This window comes from Cebus imitator, unplaced genomic scaffold, assembly GCF_001604975.1.
Source record: "Cebus imitator isolate Cc_AM_T3 unplaced genomic scaffold, Cebus_imitator-1.0 Scaffold538, whole genome shotgun sequence".
In the NCBI taxonomy this organism is placed as follows: domain Eukaryota; kingdom Metazoa; phylum Chordata; class Mammalia; order Primates; family Cebidae; genus Cebus; species Cebus imitator.
This window is the reverse complement of record NW_016107853.1, coordinates 584,177-598,345: the sequence shown is the minus strand read 5'-3', so window position 1 is coordinate 598,345 and position 14,169 is coordinate 584,177. Positions and strand designations below refer to the sequence as shown.

General features: G+C 54.8%; 2 protein-coding genes across 5 annotated transcripts; one reads left to right on the top strand and one right to left on the bottom strand.

Moving 5' to 3' along the window:
* Positions 1-2,919: 2,919 nt before the first annotated feature.
* On the top strand, positions 2,920-8,188 carry MAPK7 (mitogen-activated protein kinase 7). 4 transcript variants are annotated; one of them, XM_017514878.2, is made up of 7 exons: positions 2,920-3,053; positions 3,554-3,790; positions 4,425-4,590; positions 5,253-6,331; positions 6,426-7,111; positions 7,457-7,590; positions 7,722-8,188. In XM_017514878.2, exons 2-7 carry the CDS (start codon positions 3,559-3,561, stop codon positions 7,873-7,875), a joined length of 2,451 nt encoding a protein of 816 aa, XP_017370367.1. In that variant the 5' UTR covers positions 2,920-3,053; positions 3,554-3,558; the 3' UTR covers positions 7,876-8,188. The 4 variants fall into 4 exon arrangements, with proteins under 4 accessions (XP_017370367.1, XP_017370366.1, XP_037589513.1 ...); XM_017514877.2 differs by having other exon boundaries at positions 2,940-3,281; XM_037733585.1 differs by lacking the exons at positions 2,920-3,053; positions 3,554-3,790; positions 4,425-4,590 and adding an exon at positions 3,108-3,281.
* Positions 8,089-11,834, bottom strand: MFAP4 (microfibril associated protein 4). The gene is made up of 6 exons (XM_017514881.2): positions 11,742-11,834; positions 11,370-11,448; positions 10,920-11,074; positions 9,943-10,039; positions 9,685-9,867; positions 8,089-9,330 (listed from the first exon to the last, which is right to left on the bottom strand). The coding sequence occupies exons 1-6, from the start codon at positions 11,745-11,747 to the stop codon at positions 9,083-9,085; spliced, it is 768 nt and encodes a 255-aa protein (XP_017370370.1). The 5' UTR covers positions 11,748-11,834; the 3' UTR covers positions 8,089-9,082.
* Between the last annotated feature and the right edge of the window lie 2,335 nt (positions 11,835-14,169).

The window sequence follows — 14,169 nt, the reverse complement described above, 5'->3', positions numbered from 1 at the left end:
CAGAGCAACACTCTGCCAAAAAAAAAAAAAAAAAAAAGACAAAGGATGAATAGACATCGAACAGACATTTCCCCAAAGGAGACAAATGGCCAATAAGCCCTGAAAACATGGTTAACATCCTTAGTCATTAGGGAAATGCAAATCAAAACTACCATGACATGTCACTTCACACCCAGTAGGATGGCTACAATAAAAAGAAAATTGTAGCCATACTTGGGAGGCCGAGGCAGGAGGATCACTTGAGGTCAGGAGTTTGAGACCAGCCTGGTCAACATGGTGAAACCCTATCTCTACTAAAAATACAAAAATTAGCTGGCTGTGGTGGCAGGCACTTGTAATCCCAACTACTCGGGAAGCTGAGGCAGAAAAATTGCTTGAACCTGGGGAGTGGATGTTGTAGTGAGCTGAGATTGCACCAATGCACTCCATAGAGCAAGACTTAGTCTGAAAAAAAAAAAAAAAGAACAAAGAAAATAAGTGTTGATGAGGATGTAGAGAAATCAGAACTCTTAAATACTGCTGGTGAGTTTGTAAAATGGTGCAGCTGCTGGAGAAAACAGCTTGGCACTTTCTCAAGAACTTTATAGTTTACCGCATGACCCAGCAATCCCACTCTGAAGAGAAATGAAAACATATGTCCACATAAAAACTTGTACACAAATGTTCTCAGAAGCATTATTCATAATAGCCAAAAAGTGGAAACAATCCAAACGTTCATAACTGATGAATAAACAAAATATGGTATATCCAAACAATGGAATATATTTGGCCATAAAAATAATGGCTAATATGACAACATGGACTTTATGCTAAGTGAAATAAGCCAAACACAAAAGACTACACAGTGTGTGATTCCATTAGTATAGTGTCCACAATAGGCAAGTCCATAGAGACAGAAAGTAGTTCAGTGGTTGCAAGGGCTCAGGTGAAAGAGGAATGAGGAGTGACCGTTAATGGGTGTAAACCAAAAATAAAATATGAACGCCCTTTGCAACTATCTAAATGGACTCCTTCCTTGACCAGCGCACCCTAAAATTTAACGTTATAGACTGGTTCAGGCCACGATGGGAGGTGGGAGTTGGACACACCTGCTTACACCCTCCAACATTACCATCAACACAGAACTTAAGTCTCATAAGAAACATCTGTCTATTCTCTCCACAGCCTGCTACTTGGAGGCTTCAACTGCATAATAAAACCTAGGCCTCCTGGTTGGGTGCAGTGGCTCATGCCTGTAATCCCAGCACTTTGGGAGGCCGAGGCCAGCGGATCACCTGAGGTCAGGAGTTCGAGACCAGCTTGGCCAAGAAGGTGAAACCCTGTCTCTACCAAATTAGCTGGGTGTGGTGGCGCATGCCTGTAATCCCAGCTACTTGGGAGGCTGAGGCAGTTGAATCGCTTGAACCCAGGAGGCAGAGGTTGCAGTGAGCCAAGATGGCCACACTGCACTCCAGCCTGGGTGACAAAGCGAGAATCCCTCTTAAAAAAAAAGAAAAAGAAAAAATAAAAAAAATCCTAGGTCTCCACAACCCCATATTATAACCCAGATATTCCTTTCTATAGATAATAACTCTAATGATATCTTTAAATCTACCTGTGACTTGGAAGTCCCTCCCCTTCGAGTTGTGAACAGACATTTCCCCAAAGGAGACAAATGGCCAATAAGCTCATAAAATCAACGTCAATCTTGCATGTATTGATTTGTGTATTATGTCTTCCTAAAATGTATAAAAGCGAGCTGTGCCCTGACCACCTCGGGCACGTGAGACTATGTCACCACCATGTCCTTAACTTTGGCAAAATAAACTCTCTAAATTGACTTTAGGCTTGTCTCAGATACTTTTTGGTTTACATAGGTTTCTTGTAAGGGCGATGAAGATGTTTTATAAACCACTCTACCTAAAATTAGGTAGTGATGATGGCTGCTCAACTGTGAATACAGCAAAAAACACTGAATTGTACACTATTAAAGGGTTTTATGGTACGTGGTTAAAAGTTGTTTAAAAGTGAGGGACCCCTCCAGTTATTAGTATGGAATGATCAACAGGAAAAGCGTATAATATTCTACATTTTGTACACGAAAGAGGAGGTGGGTATGAATATTTGTATTGCTTTTTTCTAGAAACAGCCTAGGAAGTGAAACCAAGATTCCTCACTTCTTTTCAGCCCCACTTCAGGCTCTTTATAAAACCTTTCGTCTCAGTTCACACTATCCGCCATGTCCACCTTTTCCCCTTCCCCCGCGTCCCCCGGCACTAAGCCTTAGAGGAGTGGTGCTCGATACATATTTGCTACATAAATGAACGAATCAACTATCGCATTCTGGGGTGGGTCGGGTTCTGGGTTCCAGCGTGGACTCCGCCGACTCACGGCTCCGCAGAGGGACAGAGGCTGGGCGGCCGTCTCGGTTAACTCCGAGGCAGCCCACAGCACAGAAATCATGGAGCCAACAAACGAACAGAGGAAACACGCCTGGAAGCCAGGAAACCCCGATGTGCCTTCCAACTTGGCCGGAAGCTGCGGAGAGGTTCAGCCACCGGAAGTCAGCCGACGTTTCGATCAGACGCTCTAGAATCCCGGAGGACCGGGATCTCTGTCGTTGGCCGTGACGGGCCCCTTCTACAGGGGATGACACATTCTCAGAGCTCCTGGAACCGAGAAAATAGTGGGCACAATTCCCTGGGCGGTGGGGACTGATAAGGGAAGGTGGACCCCAAAGAGGGTGACTTCGGGAGCCAGTAGCCAAGGTAACAGTGCCAGTCCCGGGCATCTCAGGATTCCACAGAGATCGGCCGTTCCCTGAGCTCACGGGACTAGCTGTGATTGGCCGGACGAGGTCGAGCGCTGGGGACGCGCGCGTTACGTGCAGGGGCGTTCCTTTCATTCACTTGGCGCCCGGCTGCCAGTGCGCATGCGTCTGAAGGCAGTGCCGGGCGGGGAGCACACCCTGCGAAGTGCCCGGCACCCTTTGGGCGGCTCCCGCCGGCGAGCTGGACAGCGGCGCGCGCCAGGCGTGGCTTCCTCGGCCGGTGGGCTGGGATTGGACGCAGCAGGTAAAAGGGCCAGGACCCTCCGCAGAAGTAGCTCAGCGATTGGCCAGGAGCTAGAGGGAGCGTGGTCTTGGGAGGCGGGGCAGAGGGGGACGGGCAGGGCAGCTCTCGACGCTGAGGTGGTGGCCGCGGCCCTTGAACAAGTAAGCTAGCCACCCTGGGAGACCCCCGCGCTGGGGACGGGAGGCCGGAGAGCCTCGGGACCTCTGAAAGCCCTGAGGAGGCGCGGGGGTGAGTGCGGCCCCGAGGAAACCCAGGTGCCCCGCCCCTCCCTTTCTTCCTGGCCCGCGCCTCGCCTTCGCCTCCCCCTCCCCTGATCCTGGCGGGGCCCCGGCTCTGGCCTCCGACCCCCGGGGTAGCGTGGTCTGCCCCGAACCAGGCGCGCGCTTCCGGCCCCGTTGGCTTAGGGAACTGGGAAGTTCCCTGGTCCTGCTCCCCAGCCCGCAGAGGGGACAATGAGGCCCACGGGAGGCGGGCCCCTCCTCACCCGCGTCTCCACACAGACACCATGGCCGAGCCCCTGAAGGAGGAAGACGGCGAGGACGGCTCTGCGGAGCCCCCTGGGCCCGTGAAGGCCGAACCCGCCCACACTGCTGCCTCTGTAGCGGCCAAGAACCTGGCACTGCTTAAAGCCCGCTCCTTCGATGTGACCTTTGACGTGGGCGACGAGTACGAGATCATCGAGACTATAGGCAACGGGGCCTACGGAGTGGTGTCCTCCGCTCGCCGCCGCCTCACCGGTGAGCTTCCTGAGCCGTCGACCCCGAGATGTGGCGGCATTGCAGGGAGTGGGAAGCCGGCCCGTCCCAGACAGCCGGGAAGGAAAGCGGGGTGCGAGTTGTGGCTCCAATCAACACACACTGACCAGGGCCCTCCGTGTGCCAGCCTCCGCGGAGGCTCGATTCTCCGAAACCCTGGCCCCGTGGTTTTGCCATCCTGCCCACTTACTGCCTCCTTAGAAAAATGACAGCCCCCAGTTAGACCAGAATGGAGAGCCAGTCCTTTGTGTCTAAAAGAGAAATGTGTTCTGGAGCCAGACACTGGCACAAGAAACCGGTGGTGGGATGGGTGAGGTCTGAGAGGGAGAGGGTGTAGGCATCAGAGGCTGGACTCCACCACTGGGTAGCCGCCCAGCCTCCAACAAGTTACTAAGCCACGTTGACCTATTGGGACCTGCCTCTTAGGGAAGTTGTGAGGTAATGTTTAATAATGTAGGTAACCTGCTTAGCACAGGGCTTGGCACATGGTATGTACCCAGTACTTGGTAGCTGCTGTTAATTTGTATCCTAAAAGGGCGGTGTTGATACAGGCTGGGTTCGACTCTGCAGTTTCTCCAAGGTACCCTCTGGTATGTCCCTGTTCCCTGCTCCTCAGGCCAGCAGGTGGCCATCAAGAAGATCCCTAATGCTTTCGATGTGGTGACCAATGCCAAGCGGACCCTCAGGGAGCTGAAGATCCTCAAACACTTCAAGCATGACAACATCATCGCCATCAAGGACATCCTGAGGCCCACTGTGCCCTACGGCGAATTCAAATCTGTGTAAGAAGCGGGATGGGAGAGGGAGCCACACTTGGGACCTTTTCTGAAGGCTGCAACCATATTGCCGAAGTTCTGGAAAGGCAGCTGAACCTAATGTGAAGCAGGCTGGGAAAATTCCCGCAGTTCTAGGACCATTCCCCTTTAGAGTGTTGCCAGGGACAACTTATCGTTTAAGAAGAGTACAGATGATTTTTCAATTTTGTAGAATCTTAGTGTATAGAATGGCAAATGTAGGCCATTCCTACGATGACCACACCCTCCTATTCCCATAGCTGACTTCACTAATCAATCACAGAACACTTTCCTACAGACAGTGGACAAGCCTGGTCAGTTTTCATCATAGTTCTTCAAGCTGCCACTACCAAACAATGGAGATAGCCCCAAAAGGAAATCTATTGGCCAGCCCTGGTGTAGTCCAACCCCATCTTTTATCTGATGGGGAAACTAGGTCTGGAGACAAAAGTGATTTAACCAAGTTCATGGAAAAGTCGTAGAGAATCTAAAACGTGATGCTCTTCCTCCATACCATGCCGTCAGCCCCTATGGGGTCCCAGGGTAAGGCTGTTACCTGTCTGGAATCAGAAGGGTGTGGTGAGGATGGGGCTTGTCCCTGGAGTGTGGTCAGGCCAACCCATGCTTCTCTCCCTTCCTTCCCCTTCCAGCTACGTGGTCCTGGACCTGATGGAGAGCGACCTGCACCAGATCATCCACTCCTCACAGCCCCTCACACTGGAACATGTGCGGTACTTCCTGTACCAACTGCTGCGGGGCCTGAAGTACATGCACTCGGCTCAGGTCATCCACCGTGACCTCAAGCCCTCCAACCTATTGGTGAATGAGAACTGTGAGCTCAAGATTGGTGACTTTGGTATGGCTCGTGGCCTGTGCACCTCGCCCGCTGAACATCAGTACTTCATGACTGAGTATGTGGCCACTCGCTGGTACCGTGCCCCCGAGCTCATGCTCTCTTTGCATGAGTACACACAGGCTATTGACCTCTGGTCTGTGGGCTGCATCTTTGGCGAGATGCTAGCCCGGCGCCAGCTCTTCCCAGGCAAAAACTACGTACACCAGCTACAGCTCATCATGATGGTTCTGGGTACCCCATCACCAGCCGTGATTCAGGCTGTGGGGGCTGAGAGGGTACGGGCCTATATCCAGAGCTTGCCCCCACGCCAGCCTGTGCCCTGGGAGACAGTGTACCCAGGTGCCGACCGCCAGGCCCTATCACTGCTGGGTCGCATGCTGCGTTTTGAGCCCAGCGCCCGCATCTCAGCAGCTGCTGCCCTTCGCCACCCCTTCCTGGCCAAGTACCATGACCCTGATGATGAGCCTGACTGTGCCCCGCCCTTTGACTTTGCCTTTGACCGAGAAGCCCTCACTCGGGAGCGCATTAAGGAGGCCATTGTGGCCGAGATTGAGGACTTCCATGCAAGGCGTGAGGGCATCCGCCAACAGATCCGCTTCCAGCCTTCTCTACAGCCTGTGGCTAGTGAGCCTGGCTGTCCAGATGTTGAGATGCCTAGCCCCTGGGCTCCCAGTGGGGACTGTGCCATGGAGTCTCCCCCACCAGCCCCGCCAGCGTGCCCTGGCCCTGCACCTGACACCATTGATCTGACCCTGCAGCCACCCGCAGCAGCCAATGAGCCTACCCCACCGAAGAAAGAGGGCGCCATCTCAGACAACACTAAGGCTGCCCTCAAAGCTGCGCTGCTCAAGTCTTTGCGGAGCCGGCTCAGAGGTGCCTTGTGGGTAGGTCGGGTGGGCAGAGGGGAAACTTGGACTTGGACAAGGCTTCAGGCTTTTACCTTCTTCCTTGCCCAACTCCCCAACAGATGGCCCTAGCGCACCCCTGGAGGCTCCTGAGCCTCGGAAGCCAGTGACAGCCCAGGAGCGCCAGCGGGAGCGGGAGGAGAAGCGGCGGCGGCGGCAAGAGCGAGCCAAGGAGCGGGAGAAACGGCGGCAGGAGCGAGAGCGAAAGGAACGGGGGGCTGGAGCCTCTGGGGGCCCCTCCACTGACCCCCTGGCTGGACTAGTACTCAGTGACAATGACCGAAGCCTGTTGGAACGCTGGACTCGAATGGCCCGGCCCCCAGCCCCAGCCCCAGCCCCCACCTCTGTTCCAACCCCTGCCCCAGCACCAACGCCAACCCCAGCCCAGCCTACCAGCCCTCCCCCTGGCCCGGTAGCCCTGCCCACTGGCCCCCAACCACAACCTGCAGGCTCCACCTCCGGCCCTGTACCTCAGCCTGCTTGCCCACCCCCTGGCCCTGCACCCCACCCCACTGGCCCTCCTAGACCTATCCCTGTCCCTGCATCACTCCAGGTTGCCACTTCTACCAGCCTCCTGGCTCCCCAGTCACTTGTGCCGCCCCCTGGGTTGCCTGGCTCCAGCACCCCAGGAGTTTTGCCTTACTTCCCATCTGGCCTCCCACCTCCAGATGTGGGGGGAGCCCCTCAATCTTCCATGTCAGAGTCACCTGATGTCAACCTCGTGACCCAGCAGCTATCTAAGTCACAGGTGAGAGGGAGGCCCAGGCCATGGAGACACCTGGATCTGGGCCAAAGGAAAATGGGTTCAGGAAGTGGTCCTTATTCCACAAAAACTGAGCAGCAGATGGGGCTTTATCCCTGAATAAGTCTTTTGGCTCACAGAAGGAGCATAATGCCAATGAAGATGTTGTTAGGAGACAAGTTAGATATGGCCTGGAAAGTGCCTGGCCGGGAGATGGGCCTAGCCAGCACGCACTGACTGCTGAGACTGGTGTTAGCACTCCTAGGTATCCAGGCGGAATAGTCAGCAGCACTGGGACAGGGTGCCCTGCAGACTCAGTCTGCCTGCATTGTAACCTATCATTCCTTGCAGGTGGAGGACCCTCTGCCCCCTGTGTTCTCAGGCACACCAAAGGGCAGCGGGGCTGGCTACGGCGTTGGCTTTGACCTGGAGGAATTTTTAAACCAGTCTTTCGACATGGGCTTGGCTGATGGGCCACAGGATGGGTAAGGTGGCTAGACTGAGCTCCTAGAATGGGGCTGTGGGGAGAGGTTCCTGGTGCAGGAGGCCTGCACCTGTGGGATGAGTGAGGCTCCAGCCTAGGCTAATAGCGCCACTCCCATCCCTTCCCCTGCAGCCAGGCAGATTCAGCCTCACTCTCAGCCTCCCTGCTTGCTGACTGGCTTGAAGGCCATGGTATGAACCCTGCCGATATTGAGTCCCTGCAGCGTGAGATCCAGATGGACTCCCCAATGCTACTGGCTGACCTGCCTGACCTCCAGGACCCCTGAGGCCCACAGCCTGTGCCTTGCTGTTACAGTAGACCTAGTTCCAGGATCCATGGGAGCATTCTCAGAGGCTTTAGCCCTGGACCCAGCAGGTGAGGCTCAGCTTGGATTATTCTGCAAGTTCATCTCAGACCCACCTTTCAGCCTTAAGCAGCCACCTGAGCCACCACCGAGCCATGACAGGATCGGGAGATCCCGACTCCCCCTGAACAGTCCTTTTCAGTATTATATTTTTATTATTATTATGTTGTTATTACACTGTCTTTTTGCCATCAAAATGAGGCCTGTGAAATACAAGGTTCCCTTCTGCGCCTGACTCCAGGTGTAATTTTTGGAGTTTGGGGTAAGACACCATCAGTAGGGGAGCAAGGAGGAGCCAGGTGCCTACATTTTGGGGCTAAACAAATATGTTTGTGTGCACGAAGCCAGTTCATTCAGGTTCTGAAGGTTTATTGAGCCCTTCAGTCCCTACCAACTCCCAGCCCTGCAGAGATTGTCCTCTGCCTACTCATGTTGCTAAACCTCAACCCCCAGAGGGTGTGGGGAAGGCCGCATATGCATGCCTACCTTGGCTGTGACTGTTTCAGGGTGGTATGCCGTAGCTGTGGCCTTGGCATAGAGCTTCAGGGCCTGGGATGGGCCATCAGGGGAAGCTGAGTATGATAGTGAGGTGGGCTGGGGGTCCACGGTGCTCACCACAGGGGAGTAAGTTGGTGGGAGGGAGGCTGAAGATGGGACATGGTTTAAGAGCAGCCAGAGGACTGCTGGGCTGTGGCCTGGAATGCACTGTGGGCCCTGTTCAATCTGCACCGCTCACCTAGCACACTGGTGGCCCAGACGGGTCCACAGTGAGGAAGAAGGGCAAGATGGAACACCAAGTCCTGCAGCTGGGAGGGCGGCTCCTGGCTGTCGGCTGTTGGGACAGGGTGGAGGCAACTCAGTGTCGTGGAGCCCATCCAGGTCCAGGCTAGAACCATGTGCCGCTTCGAAAAGGCCTGGGGAGCTGCTGGCAGCGTAACTTCAGGTGCAGGGGAGCTGGACCTGGCTTAGGAATGGACGCCCTGGGTGTGTGACAGGGATGAGGCATGGCTGAGAGCCACAAGGTCCCCTGTAAGGAGTTGGTGCTTGGGAAGCAGCAGAAGCATGCATCAGGGGCAGCAGAGGGAGCACTCATGGAGACCATGGGTGTACAGGGGAGGGGTCCAGCCCCTCAGGCCCGGCGGATTTTCATTTCGGTGCGCTTGAGAGAGTAGTAGAAGCCTTTCCACTGGGCCCAGTTGATGCCATTGGCATAAGACAGGTGGGAGCCACCTAGGTAGAAGCCATTGAGGTTGGCAAAGTGGCAGCTGCGGAACCAGAAGGCTCCTGAGGAGAGAGCTGCACAATTCTGCACAAAGAGGTCCTGGTCCCGGTCAAAGGTAGAGAACTTCTGGCCACTGTGGTAGGACAGGGAGTCACCTGGAAGAGGGGAGAAGGGATGGGGCCGCTGAGGGAGGGAACTGAGCCCTGAGCTGGCCAGGAGAGGATGACAGTGATGACTGTGAGAGACATCACGTGGCAGCCTGGCGGGTTAGGGGCACCCTTCCTGAGCCAGATGTTGGGTAGATGTGCTTCTGCAATGAAGAGAAACAGCTGTTCCGCCAGAGTTGCCTGAAGCAGGGCCAGGATGCCGGCTCCCCAGGGCTGAGGCCCAAGCTGGTTTGAGCTGGTTTGGAGCCAGCTATGGCCCTTCCAGAGGGTTTGAAGGAGGGGCCTGAAGGCAGTTAGGGCTAACTGGGCAGGGCCAGCCCTAAAGCTGACGGGAGGGTATACCTGCCCCGCCGTCCTCGAAGCCTGCCACATAGAGGGTGTAGCCGTCCTCCTCTGCGCTGACTGCGTTTGGGGAGATGGAGAAGTCAGCGTACTTGGCATAGGCCGTGTTGTTCTCAAAGTCCTCCAAGTCCACTCGCAGCTCGTACTTCTGCTTCAGCGTCAGGAGGTGCATGTTCTGCAGCCCTGGGGAGGAGGGGCAGCTGCTAACAAGGACCTGGCCCTGGGGCAGCCCCTCAGCCCACCTGGTCCCCGCCTTACCCAGCCAGTACTCTCCGTCGGCACGGCCGAAGCCCAGCTTGTAGTCATTCCAGCCCCGGAAGAAACTCACTGAGCCATTGAATCTCTTCTGGAAAACCTGGAGCAGAGAAGATGAGACTGGACCATCAAGGGTCCAGTGGGTAGGGTTCTGATCCTGCCCTGCCTACCTCAAGCATGGACCCTGTGATGCTGTGGCCAGTTTGTTAAAGGACTGAGTTGCGGGGGTGGGTAGTGGGAAGGGGGTTGCTAAAATAAGGTCCACATTGGCACCAGGCCCCAGAGGAGCAGCTGCCAGCACCCACCTGGGCTCTTCATACTTGGTTTCGTATAGAGGCAGGAAAGGCTAACAGGAGAGTGTTCTGGAGTTCGAGTGCCTAGCTGTGGGGCCTGGGCAAGTTACCTCACCTGTCTGGGCTTTAGTTCTCACTAAATGCACTGTGGTAGGACAGGGAGTCACCTGCTTCCCAGGATTATTGTGAGGGTTATATGCATTAACCTACCTCGGCCGGGCTCGATGGTTCACACCCGTCATCCCAGCACTTTGGGAGGCCGAGGCAGGTGGATCACCTGAGGTCAGGAGTTCAAGGCCAGTCTGGCCAACATGGTGAAACCCCATCTCTACTAAAAATACAAAAATTAGCTGGGTGTGGTGGTGCATGCCTGTAGTCCCAGCTACTTGGGAGGCTAAGGCAGGAGAATCGTTTGAACCCGGGAGGCAAGAGGTGGCAGCAGTGAGCTGAGATCGAGCCACTGCACTCAAGCCTGGGCGACAGAGCGAGACTCCATCTCAAACAAACAAAAACAAAAAACCTGCCTCAGGCACTTAGAATTAAGTGTTGTTGGCTGCTTAGAAGCTGTGCCGTGGGTACAATTATCCCCATTTTAAAGATGAAGAAACAGGTTCACAGAGGTGAAGCCCGGGGTCACAGGGCTGGGATTAGAACCAGCTCTGACTTCTGTTCCCTCCTCCTACTCACCGTCCACTTCCCGCCCTCAGTGGTCATGTCACAGAAGACGGGCACAGGCACGCTGGGGCCCGAGGGGTAGATGAGGTACACGCCATCTGACCGGTAGCCCTGGGCATAGATGTCATCACAGTCCAGGGGTTGCTGGAAGCAAGACCTCTCCAGAGCTGGGGGTGGGAACATGGGGACAGTGAGGAGAGTGGGACTAAGGCATGATTGACACCTCAACACCCCAAGGTTTGCCTCAGCCCCTGGGGCTGGGGGACTTTGTCACAAGGAGTTACGGAAGATTTCTTCAAGGGGGATGAGCAATGCTCATGTCATCCATCTGCCCCATTTTGTGAAGGAGGAACCTGAGTCCTGCAGAGCTGGGGCTCGGCCCTGACAGTCTGTTCTGACAGTCCAGCTTCTCCTCACCCAACCTGTGGGTCAGGCTACATCTATGAATGTGGGGCTGCTTACCATCTCCGCGGATCCCGGAGACCTGGGGGGCACACGGGGATGTGGAGAGAAGCAGCAGCAGCGGCAGGGCCAGGAGGGCCTGGCAATGGGCACATGGTCAGCGCAGCCCCTTCCCAGCCCCACAGACCCCTTGTTCTCTGCATTTGCCCCCACCATGCGTGCCCATGCTGCCCTTGCCTGAATCCCTCTCCTGCCCTTTGGCCCCTCTTTCTCCTCCCAAGTAATCCCACTCTCTGGGATAGGCTATATACCCTCACAGCTTACGAGTTTCAAGAGAACTCCTTGTGCCTTCATAGTCCCCTCTGGCCAAGGGCCTCTGGAGTGGGCTCAATCCTCCAATGCCATTGAGTCCCCCCACCCTGGGCCCCGTACCTTCATGCTGTCAGTTCTGCTCAGAGTCGCTGGGTGTCTGCAGCCCTAGACTGCAACCGCCCAGAGTTATGTGCTGGGCCCTCGCCAGCCGCCCCAGCCCCGCCCCCCTTCCCGTAGCTGCAGAACCCCCCTCTCCCCACCCCAGACAACCAGCATCAGCTTACACTATCAGGGGGCTGGGAGGTGGAGCCGGAGCCAGGGGACCACCTGTGTCTCATTAAGCCTGTCGGGCAAAGCACTGCAGACGTTAACTCCCTGCTGGCTCCACTGTTCCCTGGATCCCACTCCATCCACCACCCGCCCAGCTGGACCTGTGGGCCCCCTGGCACCCCCAGGCAATCCCAGCCTGCCCGCTGCTTTCTGACCAGCCCCCCTGCAGATGTCTGTTTATTCTCTCCCCATCCTTCCCTGGCCTGTGTTTCATCAGCCATTGAGGGGGAGGGCTGAGGGAGAGTGGGGATGTCACTTGGCTTCTGAGGAGGGGAGGCCTGCTCTGGGGGAGCAGAAGGCTGAGGGGACAGCTTCAGAGCTCCCGATGTGGGAGCCTGGCTGGGGTTGGTGGGGGGACAGAGGCAGCAGTCTCCTGGCAGGCCTGGGACATTTCTGAGCCATGAGCATAAGACTGCTGGCGTCCAACTGCTCTGTCTGCCCTAGCTCAAGACAGGGCCCCTTTCCAGCCCCGCTCCACAGCCCGCCCCCCTCACTCTGGCCATCTCAGGTCTGCTGTTTTCCCCTCCCACAGTTCCTGGCCCATCTGTCTGGCTCACATACACCATGTATGGGACCTCTTTTGTTTCTCCTCACTCCACCCCTCCTTCCTTCTTCCAAACCCTTCACTTTGGCTCCCACACCTCCTAGACTCTACTTCATCTGAATCTGCCTGCTTCTGGGCTCTCTCCTCCCATCCTTGGCACCCCACCAGGAGAGTTGTTCTAGATGGCCTCTCCGATTATGTCACCCTGCTTAAGCCTCATGGCTCCCTATTGTCTCAGGGCTGAGGCTAGGTTTTTCACCTTGGACATGAAAGGAATTTCAAGTCTGTCTCTGGCCTACCTTGAGGACCTTGTCCCTTATTGCTGTGACTCACAAACTATAGTGTAGCCACTCCAGACTTCTCACCCACTCCTTTGTGCTGTTCCGTGGTGCCCACTGATCTGCCTCCTTTTCTTGGCCATAAGGGCCAGGGAGCAGGGTCTGTCTCATTTCTGCATGCTTAGTGCCCATCACAGAGCCTGGCACAGAGTAGGCTTGATATGTACATGCACAGTTACTCGTGTATCTATATCTATAAATAGATATTAGAGTTGGGGCTTTACTCTGTTGCCCAGGTGCAATCATAGCTCACTGCAGCCTCAAGCTCCTGGGCTCAAGTGATCTCCCGCCTCAGCCTTCTGAGGAGCTAGGACTGCAGGTATGCCACTACACCCAGCTAATTTTTAAATTTTTTGTAGAGATGGGGCATCTCCCTATGTTGCCCAGGCTGATGTTGAACTGGCCTCAAGTGACCCTCCCACCTTCATCTCCCAAGTAGCTGGGACTACAGAGCCACGACATGGCTCACAGATAACTTTTGAGTGCTGTGTGCCATAGGTTATGCTGGCTGCTGAGTATCCACAAGAAGTGGCAAGCACAGGTTTTGGACAGTGAATTGTAAATGTAATGTGTGTTACAAAAAGACATTTGTTGAGCGGTTGAACAGATGAAATATTCAAAGGCACAGAGATGAGGCAGCTCTGGCTTAGTTCCCATCTATCTCCACTCCTGAGTCAATAGATAAGCCCCTTGGAGAAGCCCCAGCTGGCCTCCTTGACTTGGTTCTGTGATTGCCTCTGTTCATAGTTGTGTCTTGTGCCAGGCTGCCTCAGTTCAAATCTAGGTCCTGTTGCCTGTTAGCTGGGTGAGCTTGCACAAGTTACCTAGTCTCTCTGCCTTGGTTTCCTCCTCTGTAAAACGAGGATAGTCATAGTATCTACTTCATAGGGTTGTGGTAAGGACTAAGTAATCATACCAAGTTCCTAGAGCAGTGGCCACAATTGGCAACTATTTAGTAAATATTAGCTATCGTCATCATCATAAACATCATGATTCTCCTATGAATGGGTTGTCTTCAACACAGCCTATATCCCTGCCTGTGGAGGAGACAGTTGGCTGACCCTCAATACTCATTCTTCCCTTAGTCCTCAGTAGTAAGATCCTGATTTTTATCTGAGCTCATTGTCCAGCCCTCTTGTAGCTAGGTGAGGTCACACATCTGAATTTTGGCTAATAAGATGCCAACAGTTGTGTTGTAAAGGTAGGTGGCTTGTCCTTCTTCATCATGCTCTCTGTCCTGTGGGATGTGATGGCTGGAGCTCTAGCTGCCACCTTGGACAGTGGGGATGAGGCCTCATCGGGATGGCAGAGGAGGATAGTTGGACACCTTTCATTT

What these genes read in the sequence shown, in the direction of transcription:
- MAPK7 (XM_017514878.2), top strand. Translation starts at nt 3,559, where the DNA reads ATGGCCGAGCCCCTGAAGGAGGAAGACGGCGAGGACGGCTCTGCGGAG. An exon ending in CGCTCGCCGCCGCCTCACCG is followed by an intron (nt 3,791 to 4,424) that starts GTGAGCTTCCTG and finishes CCTGCTCCTCAG; the next exon opens with GCCAGCAGGTGGCCATCAAG. An exon ending in TTTGCGGAGCCGGCTCAGAG is followed by an intron (nt 6,332 to 6,425) that starts GTGCCTTGTGGG and finishes ACTCCCCAACAG; the next exon opens with ATGGCCCTAGCGCACCCCTG.
- MFAP4 (XM_017514881.2), bottom strand. An exon ending in CTCCGGGATCCGCGGAGATG is followed by an intron (nt 11,075 to 11,369) that starts GTAAGCAGCCCC and finishes TCCCACCCCCAG; the next exon opens with CTCTGGAGAGGTCTTGCTTC. An exon ending in CTGAGGGCGGGAAGTGGACG is followed by an intron (nt 10,040 to 10,919) that starts GTGAGTAGGAGG and finishes TCTCTGCTCCAG; the next exon opens with GTTTTCCAGAAGAGATTCAA.